Source organism: Mobula birostris, chromosome 5 (genome assembly GCF_030028105.1).
Source record: "Mobula birostris isolate sMobBir1 chromosome 5, sMobBir1.hap1, whole genome shotgun sequence".
NCBI lineage: Eukaryota > Metazoa > Chordata > Chondrichthyes > Myliobatiformes > Myliobatidae > Mobula > Mobula birostris.
Window position 1 is genome coordinate 40,468,714 of NC_092374.1, and position 19,189 is coordinate 40,487,902.

At 38.2% G+C, this 19,189-nt stretch overlaps 1 protein-coding gene across 6 annotated transcripts in view; it reads right to left on the bottom strand.

Moving 5' to 3' along the window:
* tnpo1 (transportin 1) overlaps positions 1 to 19,189 on the bottom strand; it is a 99,438-nt gene that overhangs the window by 47,252 nt on the left and 32,997 nt on the right. For all 6 annotated transcript variants that reach the window (XM_072257934.1, XM_072257935.1, XM_072257933.1 and 3 more), the window contains 4 exons: positions 18,761 to 18,894; positions 15,382 to 15,463; positions 2,480 to 2,602; positions 1,908 to 2,026 (listed from right to left, as the gene is read on the bottom strand). In XM_072257934.1, the coding sequence (XP_072114035.1) occupies positions 1,908 to 2,026; positions 2,480 to 2,602; positions 15,382 to 15,463; positions 18,761 to 18,894 (458 nt within the window). The remainder of the gene's footprint in view (positions 1 to 1,907; positions 2,027 to 2,479; positions 2,603 to 15,381; positions 15,464 to 18,760; positions 18,895 to 19,189) is intronic.

Genomic DNA, 19,189 nt, shown 5'->3' on the forward strand with positions numbered 1-19,189 from the left:
GAGCCCTTATTTCACTCCACGTATTACCGACAACAATGCAAAGTCTTTATCTTTGTTTTCCAATAAACTGTAGCAAATTCAGAATGAAAACCCAACTTGATTCTAATTCCCAATCACACTCTGAACAATTGCAAAGCCAGTGATTTTTCTAAAATGAAATGGGTCTCTGTTCTGGTGCCGTATTTGAACTATGAAATCCTTAAGACTCACCATCTGCCTGCTGACTGGCAAAAACCATTGAACCTATGCAGACCTCCACAAATTCCATACAACATTAACCTTCCCTCACAATGATCAGATTCTGAAGACCACTGCAGTCAGTGCACCATAGTGCACAAACCAGCTATCATCCATCTCTCCTCGAAGCCCACAATGAAAGGCAACTATTCCAATGTTCTCCCAGCAAGCTTCCATCCTACACCTATGCTAATCTGGTTTCCAGCTCCACCACATTATTAAAATTGCAATATGCTTTACAAACTTGAAGGCAACAAAGTCTTCCCTGTTCTTCTCAGCTTAGACAAAGCTAACCATTTCATTTTACTCTAATGCTTCTCATTCACTATCCAGCAAAATACAGTAAATTAATGCTGCTTGGGTCCATTCTTCCACGCAGTTTCTTTGCCAGGTTCAACCCACGGTACTTCAGGAAATACCCAACAATCAAACATTATCCCTGCTCTTTTCCACAGATAATGCCTGATCCCCTGAATGTTTCCAGAAAATTTAGTGCACTCTGTAGTTCCTATTATTTACCCATTACCCAAAAGTACCTCTTGGAAATATCAGATTCCACATGTACAGTGCCTTGCAAAAGGATTCTGCCCCCAACCCTTTGTTCACATAAATGAGTATTACAACCAGGGACTTTGATCAATTTAACTGAGAATTTGTATTTGTCAATCACATGCTCCATTTTTCACATTACAGCCCCAAAACAGGGAAAATTGTGAAGCACGAATAACTAAAATTTCAGAAACTGAAATGCCAGCAGCTCAAAAGTATTCATCCCCTTTGCCCAGTACTTAATTGAACCACCTCTTGACCTAGCTATTACAGTTAGTAGTGTCTATTAGTTTTGCACAACGTGATGGAACAAGGTTTGCCCATTGCAAAATTGCTCAAGCTGTGCCAGGTTAGTTGGGGAGTGGCAGCGGATAGTAATCTTGAGGTATGTTCAGTGCCTATGAGTACTCTTCTCCAGGCTTTTGCTTCCCCATTTATCATTTCCCTGACTTGTCTTGAATGATCATTTGTCTCAATTTGCTTTGATCTGTTGAAAATCTACCATATAGACCTTACAGAGAGAGAGGGTATTTATGCTGATGAATTCATTAAAATCAGGTCATCCACCAATTTTCTACATCAACAAACTGGTTGAGTTGGTAAGGTAATATACAGTATTGCACCTGAGGAAAGTTACTGTAGTTAGTACAAAGGGAATGAATACCTTTTCAGCCTCACAATTTTGGCTTTTAAATCTTTAGTAAATTGTTGACAGGTTCTTTTGATGCGACATGATGCACAATGTTTTGAATTAGCTCAAATAAAATCCTACTTCAATAAATTTTAAGATTTAGTTCAGACCACATTTTATGAGTAACTAATGCAGAAAACCAGATAGTTGCAAAGGGTTCACAAACTTTTTCTTACAACTGTACACAACTTATTTTTTCCTTCTCATGTCCACACCCCTTCAAAAAAAGTCCTAAAATATCATGGATCCCACTTTAATCGGCAATATTTAAAATAGTTGTCTGTTCATATCTGCACAAGATATCAGCACAATGTAGTACAATATTTCTTCCTCAATAAAATATAATATGCTCCTACACGAACAGAAAATCATGTGTAAACATTAGCATACATAATATTTGTACTGATAAGCTGACCAGACTGTTACTTACAGTGACATATGCCCAGAAAGTACATCTTTGCATATGGGCTGTTCAGCCAATGTTAACCAGAATTCACAGGCTTCTAATGCAACATTTTCATCTTGATCCTGTGTTCTCTGTAACATGTACTATAGCAAGATAACACTATCAGTAATACTAAACATGTTAAAGAAAAAAATTCATCTTCAAAACTTAAGGCACAATATTGAAAGGAACCATCAAATATAACACACTAAAATAAGCACATAATAGGGTTACTAAGAAAATGCGCTGAGGGTTTATACTATAATGTTAACAAGTTCCATGTAATTTTTAAATATCAGAAAGCAACTGTGATATGTAGAAATGATTGGTACAACTGAATTATAGTTTCAAAAATCAGATGCTCATTTTATGTTCCAATTCAACAGGGTGAAAATTACATTGAAAATTCAAGTAAAGATAGAAAGGAACTTAGATTACACAAAAACGCAAGGAAGCACAAGCTTTCAGCATCTCAGTACATCTCAAATACATCCTAATTAACATATTCCAATCAATGTGTAGTTTCTGTTGCAATAGGTGAAAGAAAAGGTTTTCACCTCTACAATGTTGTGCATCTGAGGAAGCAACCGATCCATTCGGACTTCAAGCAGCATAACAAGGGCACGGCAGACATTTTTTCGTACTTCAGCTTCTTCATCTCCAGCCAATGCAAATAAGTTCTAAGAGAAAAGTATTCAGTAATTAGAAATGCACCATTTCATATTATACAAGAGATTTTAGATAGTATTAATTCTCATCCTGTAAGCTTCACTAGGTCCGTAAGCTGCATTCAAAAGTCAACACTGTCAAGAGGACTTGCACTGTGATTAGAATTCCGCTTCTACCCCCTCCCCCCCTCCAAAGAAGTTTATAAAAGATTGTTACAATCACATATGTAGCAGGAGAACTGGGACGCTATCAGAGCGCAAGTTAGTCTTTAAAGTTTTTCATTTAGAGATCTAGTAAAATATCTTTAATGCCTGTATAATTTTTCATTAAGCACAAGTAGAAAATGCTGGTTTGGTTATTCTTAAAGTTGTCTATGAAATTCACTTGCAATTTGTAACAAGTGGGTTGAGCTTTTGGAATTGTTAATTCAGATAGATCTTGGTAAAACATTCATCCAACTACATGAAAAGTTATTTTCAGCTATCTAATACAGGTTAATTTAGGAAATGAAAGGAATTTTTCATGGAAAGATCCAAATGTGACACAAATACAAAATAACTTGTATTTAAATTAACAGTTTCCAAAGGCATACAATCAAAAATATTAATAAATAAAGCTCCAATATTTCCAATTTTTAAATTTGGATATACAGTTTCAATAGGAACAATTCTTTAATTGTTACAATCAACAGATGAAGCACAAGACTCCAATTTAAGATTTATCAACATTTAATAACTCAATTCAAATTACATATTGTAGTGAAATGTACTTAAAACTCATTGGTTCACACTTAACTAATTCCATAACCTACAGACTACTTAAAGGATTCTTTAACTTGTGTTCTCAGTATTATTTATTACTTATCTATTATTTTGTTTTACTTTTTCTGTTCTACACATTAGTTGTTTGTCCATCTTTGTGTGTAGTTCTTCATTTATTCTATTGCATTTGTTTTTACTGTGAATGCCAGCAAGTAGATTGATGTCAGGTTAGTATATGGTGACATATTCTATGTACTTTGATAATAAATTTTACTTTGAACTTTGAATAGTTAGATAAGCAGTGATTCAGGTTAACAAATTAATCATGAAAATTGTAATATTAGAACTCATTGTCACAAACTCTAATGGACTTAGTAGAGCAATAAATCTAAGGAGTTGCATTTTGAGTCCAAGTTCCCAGAGCTTAAATGTAAATGAAACCTACAATTCCAGTCCACTTTGCTATCACCATTTAACAAGCATCTGATCTGGAATTTCTCTAGTTATATAGCAGTGGTCCCCAACCACCGGGCCACAAAGCATGCGCTACCAGGCCGCAAGGAAACGATATGATTTGGCAATATGAGTTAGCTGCACCTTTCCTATTCCCTGTCATGGCCACTGTTGAGCTTGAACGCACGCGAGATCATTACGCATGCGAGGTCATTACCCACGCGTCATCCATGTCAGCGCGGGAAGGAGATCAACTCCTCAAGCTTGCAAATGACGGCGGGCTGAAAAGCATGTTTGATATAACATCTCTGCCGGCATTCTGGATCAAAGTCAAGGCTAAATATCCTGAGATAGCCACGAAAGCACTGAAAACGTTGCTTTCATTTCCAACATTTTTCTGCGAAGCGGATTTTTCTGCAATGAATGCAACGAAAACTAAATTGTGGAATAGACTGGACATAAGGAACTCCCTTCGAGTATCGCTGTCTCCCGTCACCCTTCAATGGGACCGCCTTGTTGCAGGAAAACAAGCCCAGGGCTCCCACTGATTCAGCGATATTGGTGTGTTGCTATAATTTTATAAGTTCATACAGGGAAAATATGTGCTGTGTGTTTAATATCCAAACATTACTTAAAATGTTATGATACTGTTGACTTACTTATATAACCATATAACAATTACAGCATGGAAACAGGCCATCTCTGCCCTTCTAGTCCGTGCCGAACGCTATAGTCCCACCGACCTGCACTCAGCCCATAACCCTCCATTCCTTTCCTGTCCGTATACCTATCCAATTTTTCTTTAAATGATAATATCAAACCTGCCTCTACCACTTCTACTGGAAGTTCGTTCAACGCTTCCCTCAAGCTCTCCTGATAATTGACTTATTGCTATATTCATGCGAGGAAAATATGCGCTGTGTGTTTAATATTAAATTCATTAGATAGATCCTTTTAGAAACGAAATTGAGTGTATTAGCCACTTATCACGTATATTCCGGTCGTGATTAACACCCCCCGCCGCCCCCGAAAAGCATTGCAAGCGATTTGCAGAAAAAAGATCGGCAGGTACACGCATGCGCACTGGTGCCCACACAAGGCTTCATGGTCATTGTAGTCTTTTTCGGGGAAAGCTCAACGTATCTGACTGCTACCCTTGTCCGTTGGCAACCCTACCCGCCCCCGGTCGGCCGGTCCGCAAGAATATTGTCAATATTAAACCGGTCCGCAGTGCAAAAAAGGTTGGGGACCCCTGTTATATAGCACAGAAGCCCTTTTTGTCCATCACATCTTTGCCAACCCTGTTAACTGTCTACATTAACCCCATGTGTCCATACAAGGACCAATCTTTCAAAGCCTTACATATTTAAATGCCTATCTCTACAACACTGCTTTCCAATTCTATAGTAGGCATTTGGCCATCTCCCAATAGTGCTCAGCTATGTTAGAGCAATTTGAAATAGGATAAACATACAGTCAAGGAAAATAATCTTATTTGGTGTGCTGAAAGAATATACATTTGCAGTGTATTGGAAACCAACATTATAGTATTTTTCCTCTGTTGCGAAAGACTCCAGTTCCTTTCTAGACATATTCCCCTCAATCTAAAGATTACCTCAAACTAGTCATATGAACATATAAAAAATTTAAATATCTGACATTCCTGCAAGCATTCCTACAGATCACTTACAAGTATCTTACACTTATATAGAATAAGACAGCAGAATTCATAGAATGGCTGAAACACAAGATCTCCTCATACTGATTTCATAACTAGAAGCAACCCACAAACTCATGTCCTAGAACACAATAGCACAGTATAGAAACAGGAGCTTCAGCACATAATGTCTTTGCCAATCACCATGCCAAGACAAAATAAGTATCTGCCAGCATGTGGTCTATATCTCAATTCAGAGTGTTCACATGCCTGTATAAATGCTTTTTGAATGTTTATTTATTCAGAGAAACGGTGAGGAATAGGCCCTTCTAGCCCTTTAAAATTATACATTTGCAATGTTGTCATCATATCTGCTTCCATCACATCGTTTGACAGCATGTTCCCAGCAACTACTATTCCATATGCAAAAATACTTGCTACATAAACCACGATTAAATTTTCACTCTCTCACCTTAAAGATATGCCCTCTTTTATTTGGCATTTCCGCCCTGTGAAAAAGACCATTTACTAGGACCTACAGTTGCAAAAAAGTTTGTGAACCCATTGCAATTACCTGGTTTTCTACATTAATTACTCATAAAATGTGGTCTGATCTTTATCTAAGTCACAATAAGAGACAAACACAATCTGCCTAAACTAACAATACTAAAAACAATTGTACATATTCTCATCAATACCAGCTACACCATTTAAACAATCATAATCTAGGTTCAAAAAAGTATGAACCAGATGTGGATACTATAGAAAGAGTGAAGAGATTTACAAGGAAGTTGCCTGGATTGGAGAGCATGCCTTATGAAAATAGGTTGAGTGAACTTGGCCTTTTTCTCCTTGGAACGACAAAGGATGAGAGGTGACTTGATAGAGGTGTATAAGATGAGAGATGTTGATCGTGTGAATAGCCAGAGGCTTTTTCCCCCCAAGGCTGAAATGGCTAACACAAGGGGAGCATAGTTTTAAGGTTCCTTGAAATAGGTACAGAAGGGATGCCAGAGGCAAGTTTTTCCACACGGAGAGTGGTGGGTGTGTGGAATGCACTGCCAGCAATGATGGTGGAGGCAGATACAATAAGTATGTTAAGAGACTCTTAGATGGGTACATGGAGCTTAGAAAAATAGAGGGCTGTGTGGTAGGGAAATTCTAGACAGCTTCTAGAGTAGGTTATATGGTCGGCACAACAGTGTGGGTCAAAAGGCCTGTAATGTGCCGTAGATTTCTATGTTCTAAGTGAACCTCTGCGGTAATGCCGTCTACAAAAGCTATCTGGAGTCAGGTGTTCCAATCAATTTGAGATTGGAGGTGTGGGTTGTAGAGGTGCCCTGCCCTATTAAAAAGGCAAACAAAGTCAGGTTATTAAGAGCCTGCTCTTCTCAAAAAGATCTTAGAAGAATTATAGAGATGCATGATGCTGGAATAAACATTGCTATGGACCACTGTTTATTGGTCCATAGCAAGAGAAATGGTCTACAAATGGAGGAAACCTAGTACTGTTGCTATACTCCCTAGAAGTGGGCATCCTGCAAAGATTACACCAAGGGCACAGTACGCAATGCTGAAAGAGGTGAAAAAGTCACGAAGGGTAACAGCAAAAGCCAGGCAGAAATCTCTAGCACTTGCTAAAGTCTCTGTTCATGTATCCATAATAAGAAAAATGCTAAAGGAAGAATGGTGTTAGTGGAAGAATAGCACAGATCTCAAAAAAAAACATTGATGCACGTCTCAAATTTGTAAAACACCAGCTGGATGTTCCACGAAGCCTCAGGGACAAGGTCCTGTGGACAGATGAGACAGAAGTTGAACTTCTTAGTAGAAAATGTATATTGCTATGTTTAAAGGGAAAAGGGCAATGCACACTGACACCAAAATCTCATAACAACTGTGAAGCATGGTGGAAGGAGCATCATGGTTTGGGGATGCTTTGCTGCCTCAGGGTCTGTCTGGACAGCTTGCAACTGTTGAAGGAACAGTGAATTCAAAATTATATCAAGACATTTTACAGGAGAATATTAGGGTAGCAGTCTGTCACTTGAAGCTTAATAGGAAGATGGATGATGCAACAGGGCAATAATCTGAACAGCAGCAAATGGACAGCAGAATAATTACGAAGAAGAAAATTTATGTTCTGGCATGGCCAAGTCAGAGCCCAGACCTTAACCCAATTGAGATCCTGTGGCATGAACTGAAGAGAGTTGTTCGTGCAAGCTAACCCAGAAATATTGATGAACTGAAAGAGTTTTGCATGGAGGAATGGTCTAAAATTTCTTCTCACTGTCTTGCAAGTCTGATCAGCAACTACAGGAAACGTTTGGTGGAGGTTATTGCTGCTAAAGGAGGATATACCAGTTATTAAATACAAGGGTTCACATAGTTTTTCCAGCCTGAACTGTGAAAGATTAAATAATGTTTTCAATAAGTACAATTGTTTGTGTGTTATTAACTTAGGTAGATTGTATTGGTCTATTATTGTGACTTAGATGAAGATCAGACCACATTTTATGAGTAATTAATGCAGAAAATCAGGTAAATGCAAAGGGTTTGCAAACTTTTTCTTGAAACTCTATCTCTCATTTGCAGTTTTCCATTCTGTTACAATTTCTGTATATCTAACAGAAAAGAACATCATCTTCTCAATGGATAATCAACCCTCAGGTAAATCTGGGAGGAAATTAGTTCCACATTCCAATTTGCAGTTGGGATGAAGTATTGACTTTTATGTATCTACATAAATTCTGAGGAATGTTTCTAGAAATAATGCGGCTCTGCAAAAAAAGAAACTGTATTATTGTTTCAATTGATGACCTTTCATCACAATGAGGCCAAGTTAGAAAACATGTAGCAAATTGTAGAAAAAAGGGTGGAGAGAACAAAGTGAATGTTTACTGTAGACTGAAGACCAAGAGACCGTGATACAAATTGTTAGTACCAGATAACAGGTTGTGAAAACCAAGATGAGAAAAATAACAATGGTGAAGCTAAGAAAGAACATAACAGTCACCAGAAATCTGAAATAAAAGAGAAATAATGAGCAGGCCAGACAGCATCCGGGAAGAGACGGAAAAAAAAACGAGCCCATGTCCTTGATCTATTTGCGATTAATGCACCTGTCTATGACAGTAATGGTAGACTTGACCAGTGCACAAAGACCCTATCTTTGCAGCCCTACCCTCAGTGTTGCTGGGGATGTGCAATGCAAGTGCCAAAGGGTGAAACTTACGCAACCACATTCAATCAGCATCCTTCCAAGATCATCACTGAAACTAGCACTCCAGAGCTAACCAAGAAGTTTCAGTAGTTAGACATCAGCATCCAACCCACCCACTTGGAAAATTGCCCCAGTACTGAATCTCCCATTTCCAAGGACAGATCCAATTTAGTTGATTATTATCCAATATACTCTCAACCACCAAACTGATGCAAGTTGTCACTGATAGTTCTAACAAGTGATATTTAGTCACCAATAACCTGATCACCAATGAGAGGCTTTCACTCAGGAACAAACCATATCTCAGCCATGCACAAAACATTGACCAAAGGATTGAATTTCCAAACATAAATAGAGAGTCATAGTCATACTTTACTGATCCCGAGGGAAATTGATTTTCGTCACAGTTGCAACATAAGTAATTAAATAGTAATATGTAAATTATGCCAGGAAATAAGTCTAGGACCAGCCTATTGGCTCAGGGTGTCTGACCCTCCAAGGGAGGAGTTGTAAAGTTTGATGGCCACAGGCAGGAACGACTTCCTATGACGCTCAGTGTTGCATCTCGGTGGAATGAGTCAATATTTGAACAAATGTGGCATCAAAATAAACTCATAAAACTAAAGGCAACGCATTACAAGGCCATACGATGATCGGAATCATATCACATACAAAAGATGATTATCATTACCAGTGAGCAATCAACCCAGCTGTCAGGGAATCACAGCATGAGCTCCTCATCTCCCCCTTCATAAACACAACCATCTTCATCTGCTTCATGAATGACATGCTTTCATCACAATGCCAGAATTGCTGATAAACACTGATGATAGCACAATGTTCAGTTCGTTTGTAATTTCTCAGCAACTTAACTAGTCCATAACACCATACAGCAAAACAGACAACATTCAGGCATCGTAAGCAGTAAAGATACATGCCAAAGAACAAGGGTCCCCGACCTTTTTTGCACCATGGACCAGTTTAATATTGACAATATTCTTGCGGAATGGCCAACCCGGGGGGTGTTCAAGTAGGGTTAAACTCACCTCAACATGTCTTTTACAGTTAGGGTTGCCAACTTTCTCACTCCCAAATAAGGGACAAAAGTAGTAGTCAAATCCGGGACACTTTACCCCAAGAAAGACTACCATGACCATGAAGCCTTGTGCGGGCACCTGTGCACATGCACCTATGTGCCGAATTCCCCCCCCCTCCCCAAAATCAGTTTTGCTTTCATCTTCCTGATTATACTGTACATACATTATTTCTCTTTATATAGGTTATTTATCATATCATTCCTGCTTTTACTATAGGTTAGTGTTATTTATTTTTGGTTTTGTGTTATTTGGTATGATTTGTTAGGTTATTTTTTGGGTCTGGGAACACTCAAAAATTTTTCCCATATAAATTAATGGTAATTGCTTCTTCGCTTCATGCCATCTCGGCAAGAAAGGTTTCATAGGAATGCTCTACCTTAGCGGGGGAAATTCAGGACAAGGACGGTCCCATATGGGACAAACCAATTTAGCCCAATATACGGGATGTCCCAGCAAATACGGGAGAGTTTGCAACCCTATGTTCAAGTTCAACAGTGCGTGACAGGGAATGAGGAAAGGTGCAGCTGATTCGTATCGTTTCCTCACGGCCCGGTAGCACGTTTTGCGGCCCGGTTGTTGGGGACCGCTGCCATAGAAGAGTTAGACAACAAACCTCTCCACCAAAGTGTCCAACCACTTACCTCTGACAGTCAATAGTATAGCCATCACACACATTGATCAGAAACGGGATCAAATACACAAATTCTGTGGATCAGGGCAAATCAAAAGCTAGATATCTTACAATAAGCAACTCCCCTTACACACCAAAGCCTACTCATAATCTACTTGCAAACCTGTAACGTGACAAAGGCTTTAAGTGTGTGTAACAGAATTATTTGCATACTCCCTTCCAAACTGTATACTACCCAATATTTTGTTCCTTCCTCACTGGACTCAAACCTTGGGACTACCTACTCAGCTGCAGCATGGAAGACCTCCATCAGAAGGGCCAAAATACAACTTGTAGAAAAGATTGACAAGGAGGATGCATGGATTGGAAGGTTTGCACAATATGGAAAGATTGGATGGAGTGTGTCTGTCTTCCCTGAGGTAAAGCAGGATGAAAGCTGTCATAAGAGAGGAATATAAAATTCAGAGTGGTTGAGGTACTTAGAATTAATTGGTGAAGTACAGTAATGACTTTTAAGAGACATCTGGAGAGAGGTTTGAATGAACAGATAGAGGGATATGGAATTAATGTAGACAGAAGTAATTAATACAGATAGGCAAGCTGTTCACATAGGTGGGCTGAAGTGCCTAGTTCTATGTTGTACAATTCTATAATTCTAAGTGAGTGGAGCTAAAGGATGAGTTGTTCAAACCAAGAACCAGTTCAGCCAAGTGAAAGAGAATAGTGGAGGAGAAGAATGATTGAGCATTTGTTCATGCAAAAACAAAGAAGCCTCAGGCCATCTTGGTGTGGGATGGAAGTGCCAGAGATAGCATGCAAATAGTGTAAGCACCTGACCAGACCAGGACTCTGGAAACTGTCAAAAGCGGCAGAGGATACAGCACGGAAACAGGCTCTGCAGCCCAATCAAGTCCATTCTAATCATGGGACTCTGCTAGTCGCAGCAACCTAGGTTCACCCCCATAACCATCAAAGCCCTTGCCTCCCATGTACCTCCCCTAATGCTCCTTAAAAGCTATTGCACCTGCTGGGTGCTCTTCCTCAATCTGTTCTCAGTTTCGTGTGAAATTACCTCTCACATCTCTTAAATCTTTGCCCCCTCTTATTTTAGACTACAAGACATAGGAGCAGCATTAGGCCATTTGGCCCATTGAGTCTGCTCCACAATTCAATCACGACTGATCCTTTTTTAACGTCCTCAGCCCCACTCCCCAGCTTTCTCCCCATAACCTTTGATGCCATGTCTAATCAAGAACCTATCAGTTCTGCCTTAAATACTCCCAACAACCTGACCTCCACAGCTGCTTGTGATAACAAATTCCACAAATTCACCACCCTCTGCCTAAAGAAATTTCTCCACATCTGTTTTAAATGAACAGCCCTCTATCCTGAGGCTGTGTCCTCTTGTCCTAGACTACCCCACCATAGGAAACATTGTTTCCACATCTGTGTCTAGGTGTTTCAACATTTGAAAGGTTTCAGTGAGATTCCCCCCCCCCCCGTCATCATTCTAAATTCCAGCCAGTATAGACCCAGTGCTATCAAATGGTCCTTGTACGATAATCCTTTCATTTCTGGAATCATCCTTGTGAACCTCCTCTGAACCCTCTCCAATGTCAGCACATCTTTTCTTAGACAAGGAGCCCAAAACTGTTCACAATACTCAAGATGAGGTGTCATCAGTGCCTTATAAATAATAAATAGTACAACCATGGCTGACGAGGGAAGTCAAAGCTATTGTAAAAGAAAGGGCATACAAAGCAAAAAATTAGTGGGAAGAGAGGGGATTAGGAAGTTTTAAAAAAACCTACAGAGAGCAACTAAAAAAAACATTAGAAAGGAAAAGAAAATATGAAAGCAAGCTAGCAAATAATATCAAAGTGGATAGTAAAATTTTTTTCCCAAATGCGTTAAAAATAAGAGAAATGAGAGTGGATATAGGACCGCAAGAAAATGAGGCAGGAGAAATAATAATGGGGGACAATGAGATGGTTACTGAACTAAAGGAGTATTTTGCATCAGTCTTCACTGTGGAAGACACTAGTAGCATCCCTGATGTTGCAGTGTGTGAAGGAAGAGAAGTGGGTGCAGTTACTGTTACAAGAGAGGTGCTCAAAAAGCTGAAAGACCTAAAGGTACACAAGTCACCCAGACCAGATGAACTGCACCCTAGGGTTCCGAAAGAGGTAGTACCAGAGATTGTGGTGGCATTAGAAATGATCTTTCAAAAATTATTGAACTCTGGGATGGTGCCAGAGGACTAGAAAATTGCAAATGTTACTCCACAAAGGAGGAAAGCAGCAGAAAGGAAATTATAGACCAGTTAGCCCAAACTCAGTGGTTGGAAAGGTGTTACAGTCAATTGTTAGGATGAGGTGATGGAGTACTTGGTGACACAGGACAAGATAGTACAAAGTCAGGTTTCCTTCAGGGAAAGTCCTGCCTGATGAACCTGTTGGAATTCTTTGAGGAGATTACAAGTAGCATAGATAAAGGGGATGCAGTGGATGTTGTCTATTTGGACTTTCAGAAGGCCTTTGACAAGGTGCCACACATGAGGTTGCTTACCAAGTTAAGAGCCCATGGTATTACAGGACAGTTACTAACATGGTTAGAACACTGGCTGATTGGTAGGAGGCAGCGAGTGGGAATAAAAGGATCATTTTCTGGTTGACTGCCAGCGACCAGAGGTATTCCACAGGGGTCGGTGTCGGGACCACCTTTTTATGCTGTATATCAATGATAGCTTTGTTGCCAAGTTTGCAGATGATACAAAGATTGGTGGAGGGGCAGGTAGACATTAAAAATATTGGCCATCTCCTGCGACTCCACACATAGGAAGTCCTAACGGTCTTTAAAGAGAACCGAGTCTCTCCCTGGTCGCCTTTTTAAGCTGTTAATACAAGTGAAGAACCTCTTGGGATCATCTTTATCCTGCCAGCCAAATGCATCTCATACCCTCCTGATTTCCCCCTTAAGCAATTTATATTCATCCAGGAATTTATTTGTACCCAACTGCTGAAAAGTGATGCACTTTTCCTTCTTTTTCCTGACCAGAGCCTTGATATCTCTCATCAGCCAGGGTTCATTGAACATGCTATGTCTATCCTTTACCCCTACAGCAACATGCTGCTCTTGGACTTTCACTTCCTGTTAAATAAAGCCCCACAGTTAACCCCAGCTAGATTAAAGTTGGCCCTGCTCCATTTTAGGACTGTAACATGTGGATCTGTTCTATTGCCCGCACCCGCCCCCCCCTGCCCATTACTACTTTAAAGCTAATAGGATTGTGCTCAGTGGACCTAAAGTGTCCATCAACTGGCACTTCAGTTACTTGGCCTGCCTTGCTCCCCAGGAAGTAGGAAGTTCAAAGGTAGAGAATGAACAAAAAGGAGAAAGAACACAGCAAGGTAGGAAGAAATAAATTCTCTGAGACAAAAACCATCTGAAAGACTTAAGGATACAGGAAGAGTGAAATTGCTGAATTGCCAAACTAATAGTCCAGAGCACTAAAATAACAATGCAGAAACTAATAATCAAATCTCACCATAGAAGCTGCAGAAATTAAATTTAGTTACCAATCTGGAAATAATTATGGAATTAAAATAAACTGTTATTAAAGACGACCACAGAACCACTGGATTGTCATGAACCTCATTCAGCTTGCATGCAACTGCAGAGTCACTGGCATAATTGATTCTTAAATGCTCTTCATAATGAATGAGCAAGCCATTCAGTGCAAGGACAATGAATTCAAATAATGCCAGCTACATCCAGAAACTCCTGCTCTAAATAAATCAAACAATGGATCGAGCAAAAAAGTTCAAATTGTTGATTTGGCAGAAGAGGGATGAGTTAGCAACCAATTGCCTTTACAAACATAAACAATGAGCTGAAAATAGTCAACAGATCACAAACTGTTTCAGGTCAATGACCTTTCATCAGAACTGGAGAAGTGAAATAAGTTCACTTTCAATTTGCTACAGACAGTAAGGAATAGGAGAAATGGGATTTTAGTTTATGTCCCTCAATTGTGTATTTCTATTCCATCAATATTCTCCCAATATATTCTATCTCAATACAGTTTCGGAGTTTACAATTTTTGAAGTCCTGAAAAATAAATTCTACTGAATCATCTCCCCATCTCTATTCTTCCATTTTACTCATGTTTACCAGAGATCAAGTAACACAAATGTCTAATTTTTCCTATTCAGGTCAATTAAAGACACAATGTCAACTCAAATTCGAACAGATACACACCAAGTACCATCAGACAAAGAAATATACAAAGTTATTAGGTAATATTCCTTTACAATGATTGAGCTATAGATTTGTCACTCAAGTACACATAAAATTAGGATAACCACATACAGACACACAATAAACAAGATGTTTCAGAACAAAGTTAATGCATTATCAAAGAGAAAGGCATTATTCAAAAAACTTAATTTACAGCACACCTAATGGTTTACAATAATTAAAATTGTTTGAGATTATAAGAATGCCTTCTGCAACCTCATTTATGTTTAGTCTTAAAACTTAGCTTTCACTTTACATAAATGGGGATTGCATGGGGATTTGAACACTGCACTGTCATTCCATTTACTTCTAAATATTAATAAAGCAATATACTTAGAAATAAGCCATAAAACTTCTGATGACAAATTTTAACAGTAAATATTGTGACAATAGTACAAAGATAATTGTATATTTGGGAGGTAAAAAAAACCATATCAACCTTTAAATGCGAGAGACAGAATATCTGAACCACCTGTCAATTTCTTTGTGCTCTTCAACAAAAGTTTTCACATTAGTCATCATTTAATTCACGAATTAAAATATTAAAAGAAATTATAATTTAGAAAGGTTGTGCCAGTTAATAACTGTAAAATTTTAGAAGTCATTCACCTTTTAAAAATAAAGGTTAGGACACTACTATCATTTTCGCCAGAGCAAAGATAAACATACCTCGATGAAAGAGTCGATATGCAACATCAAAGCTTGAGTTCTACTGATAATGAACTGGTTTACACAGGCAACAGCATGAGACCTAAAAGATTTACAACACCATTTTAATAACAGAATATTTTCCAATTCAGTTTTGATTTTGTTAAGATTACAAGCAGTTTGCTGTCATCCAATGTTAAAGAATTCTAAAACTGTATAACTCTTTGGAAAACTAGCTTTCAATTTAAATCACAAGTAATCCCAAAATAAATGCTAACTAGAAGACAAAGAACTAGAAAGCATATTGAAATATCAGAGCTACCAAATTATTTACATCTAGTTTATTCTGTAAAAATAATCAATGTGGAAAAAAAACACAACATCCCATTTGCAGCAACTGAAATGATCAGAGCGAACAGCTTCAGAATGAAAGCAAATCTATTCAGAACAGAGATGAACAGAAATTTCTGTACCCAGAGCGTGCAGAATCTGTGGAATTCATTACAACAACAGGCAAGTCATTCACTATATTTAAAGCAGAGGCTGATAAGTTATTGATTTGTTAGGCTGTCAAGAAGGCAAAAGAATAGGATTGAGAGGAAAAAAATAAATCAACTGTGATCAAATGGCAGAGCAGACTTGGCAAGTCCAACAGCCTAATTTTGTTCCTGTATCTTATGGACTTAAGAAATTATCTAGACTTTGAAATAGGTACATCATGGAAGCTGCATTTTAAAGCTATGCGAAGAAAGACAACTGAGAAGTTACAACATTGAATTTCTACCACTAGGGGATGCTCTAATATTTAAATTGCTTATAACACTTTGCAGCAGAAATCCAAAATGTTGATTTTTAAGGTTGTTGAAGTTCAATAATTACACCAGCATAAAGCAAGCTCAAAAATGCAAAATAACTTGTTCGAGCAAAGAGACTACCTCAACTTGGCTAAAAAAATACAGTTCAATCAGCATAACAATATCAAGTTATTTATTGTTATCAAGTGCTGCCGGCAAAAACAATTCACAGACTGCGCAAATTAGACATTTCAATGAAAAGGAATTGTAAGCTAAATGTATTCAAAGGTACGGACTAGATTTAGTACAGTACTGAAATGCTCAATGTTAAAAGTATTACACTGGATATTCAAATACAATTTTGTTTCATTGTGATTTCTTTCCCAGAATGAAGGAATATTTATTGGAGACCAATTGCTTAAAACATAGAAAGTTCCTTATAAAACCAAATGTGAGGCATGGGACAAGTTACAGGACAAGCCACCTTTTTACATATAAATTTGATAACATTTATTATACACCAAAGTTTTAACAGATCGATACTAAAGTTGGATGCATTGAAATAAGTGTAACACATTTATAATTCTGATCTTTCAAATTTCAAGTGGAGGAAAAGCTACATATTAAAGGGCACAACAATGGCATACCAAATGTTTTTATTGTGAAGCAACATCAGCTTAACCACAACTGACAATGTCCTAAAGTACAATGTTTTTTTTCTTTTCTTTCTTATAACATCATAATGAAAGTCAAATGAATGTACCTATAGTAAACAAGCAAAAAGCAAAAGGAAACCCTACCACCCCGTCTCCTTTCCCCTTCCTAGCCCTCCCCTCCCCTCACCCCTCCCGTATGTGCTGTTTAGGTCCTACCGCCCCCCACACTTAGTTCAGCTGTTGGTCTCTTCTAAATACAACAGTAATGGTTGCCAGATTTTTTCAAATTCCTTGAGTCTGTCCTTGATAACGCATCCTCTCTAGATGCAAAGTATCCATTAATGCAGCCAGCCATTGTCTGAGCGATGGAGTTTCCTCCTTTTTCCAGAACATCAGTATGAGTTTCTTTCCATTAAGTATGCCATAGGTCAGGAGTTGTTGCTGGATAGCATGGAATTTATTTCACCTCGCAGAAGTTCCAAAAATTATTAAAATGGGGTCTGGTATTATCTGAACCTTTAGTACCTTCGATAGGACCTCAAATATTTGCTTCCAATACTCTAGTATTCTGGGACATAAAGCATATGTATGCAACAAATTTGCCTCCGAGTACTTGCATTTCTCACACATTGGGGACACCTCTGGGAATATTTTATGAATCCTTACTTTTGAGTAACGTAGTCTATGTAGTCTGGCATTGATGGAACAGGAGTTAACATATTCCAAAGCCTCATTCGATATAACCTTCTCTATCTCTGTACCCAACTCCTTTTCCCACTCTTTTCTAATATTATCTATTGTTGTAATGACACTTGTACGGCATCATACAGATAGGCGAAATGGCATACCAAATGGAAGACAGAACAGAAGGCCACAAGCTTAAAACCAAAATATTTGAGAGGATGACATTCCATGTCAAGTTCTCACTTCCACTTCATGTGTGAACAGAAGAATCCACCAAGACTAGTACTGGGATTTCTTCTTGCCCTCTTCCTCCCTCTAATAAATACATTTCAGCATTTTATCTCAGCATACCACATGTGTAAAAAAAAATTATAGTTTAAGACCGTTCCATCTATAACTAACAAAGTGTTACAAACGGATGGCCCATTGTAAAAAAAATTTCATAACATTTAAGAGAAACATGCAAAAGGTTGAGATTACAAAAAACCTTTCAAACATAGCTATACGTTTCTGAAAAATTCCCAAGTATTTTAACCATAGCACAGCTAGTGTGACAAGATTTGTGAGGTTCATCAAGAACTCATGAATATTCCTTTTAACATGCCGATTCTAAAATTCTGAAAATTGAGGTCACCATGATTCTGTTAGATGAATCTGACTAAGATGAAGCTTTTCACAATCAGATTTTTAAATTCTGGGCCAACTGCTTCATTGCCTTCTTTGGCACTTTTATGCCAGATCTCATTTAAGAAACAGGACCATCCAAGATTGGCAATAAAATTGAACTAAGAAAATTTGCTTACGAATTTTTTTGGCGGCCTTATTAAACCACAGAGCACTGCAATATTGTTACATTTAGAAAGCACTCACACGACATAGGAAAAGGCTATTCAGTACGTCCAGTCCACACCATCTCGAGCTGCATCTCATCAATGCCGTATTCCCAATTTATTTTCCTTTAACATACACCTATTAACACCACCAATTCTCTTTGATTCTCCCACTCATCATCCACATAAATTTACATTAGATAGTTAACTGGACAATTAATGTATCTTTATAGATATGGAAGGAAATCAGAAATAGGTCCAGAAAAATCACACGGCCAAGGGGAAAATGGAAACTTCACATGATCAGGTCAGCACTGAACCCACACTGGAGTACCTGTAAGACAGCTGCACCAACTGCAAATTCATTGTGTCATCCAGTTCAGACTGCTGAATTCCAAAAATAATCCAATACACCAATAACACAAATTGAACTTGCCTTATCTTGGAACTGCTATGTTTAAAAAACTGCAGAAATTTAGGAATCATGACATTGAGTGGCCTGTCCAAGATATCACTGTCTAAAATCTCAGCAGAATCTTCACAAATCTTCTGAAGAGCACCAAAAGCTCCCTGAAAAGAGATGAAAACAGTGCAATAAGTAATCAACTGAAATTATATTTCTGGCATTCGGTGAACACAATAAAAAAGAAAAACCTCCTTGATTTCATTTTCAGCAAACTACTTGTTACAGGTATACCCAGGAATACCAGTTATGCTATTGGTATAGCATTACAACTGCACTCAACAGAAAAACTTCACGTGAGCATGCAAGAGGCACTAAAACAACAGTAGAAGCAAAAAAAAACCACAAATGAATTCTAACATAATCCCTAATCCCATGGATGTACATATTGATTGTGGACTT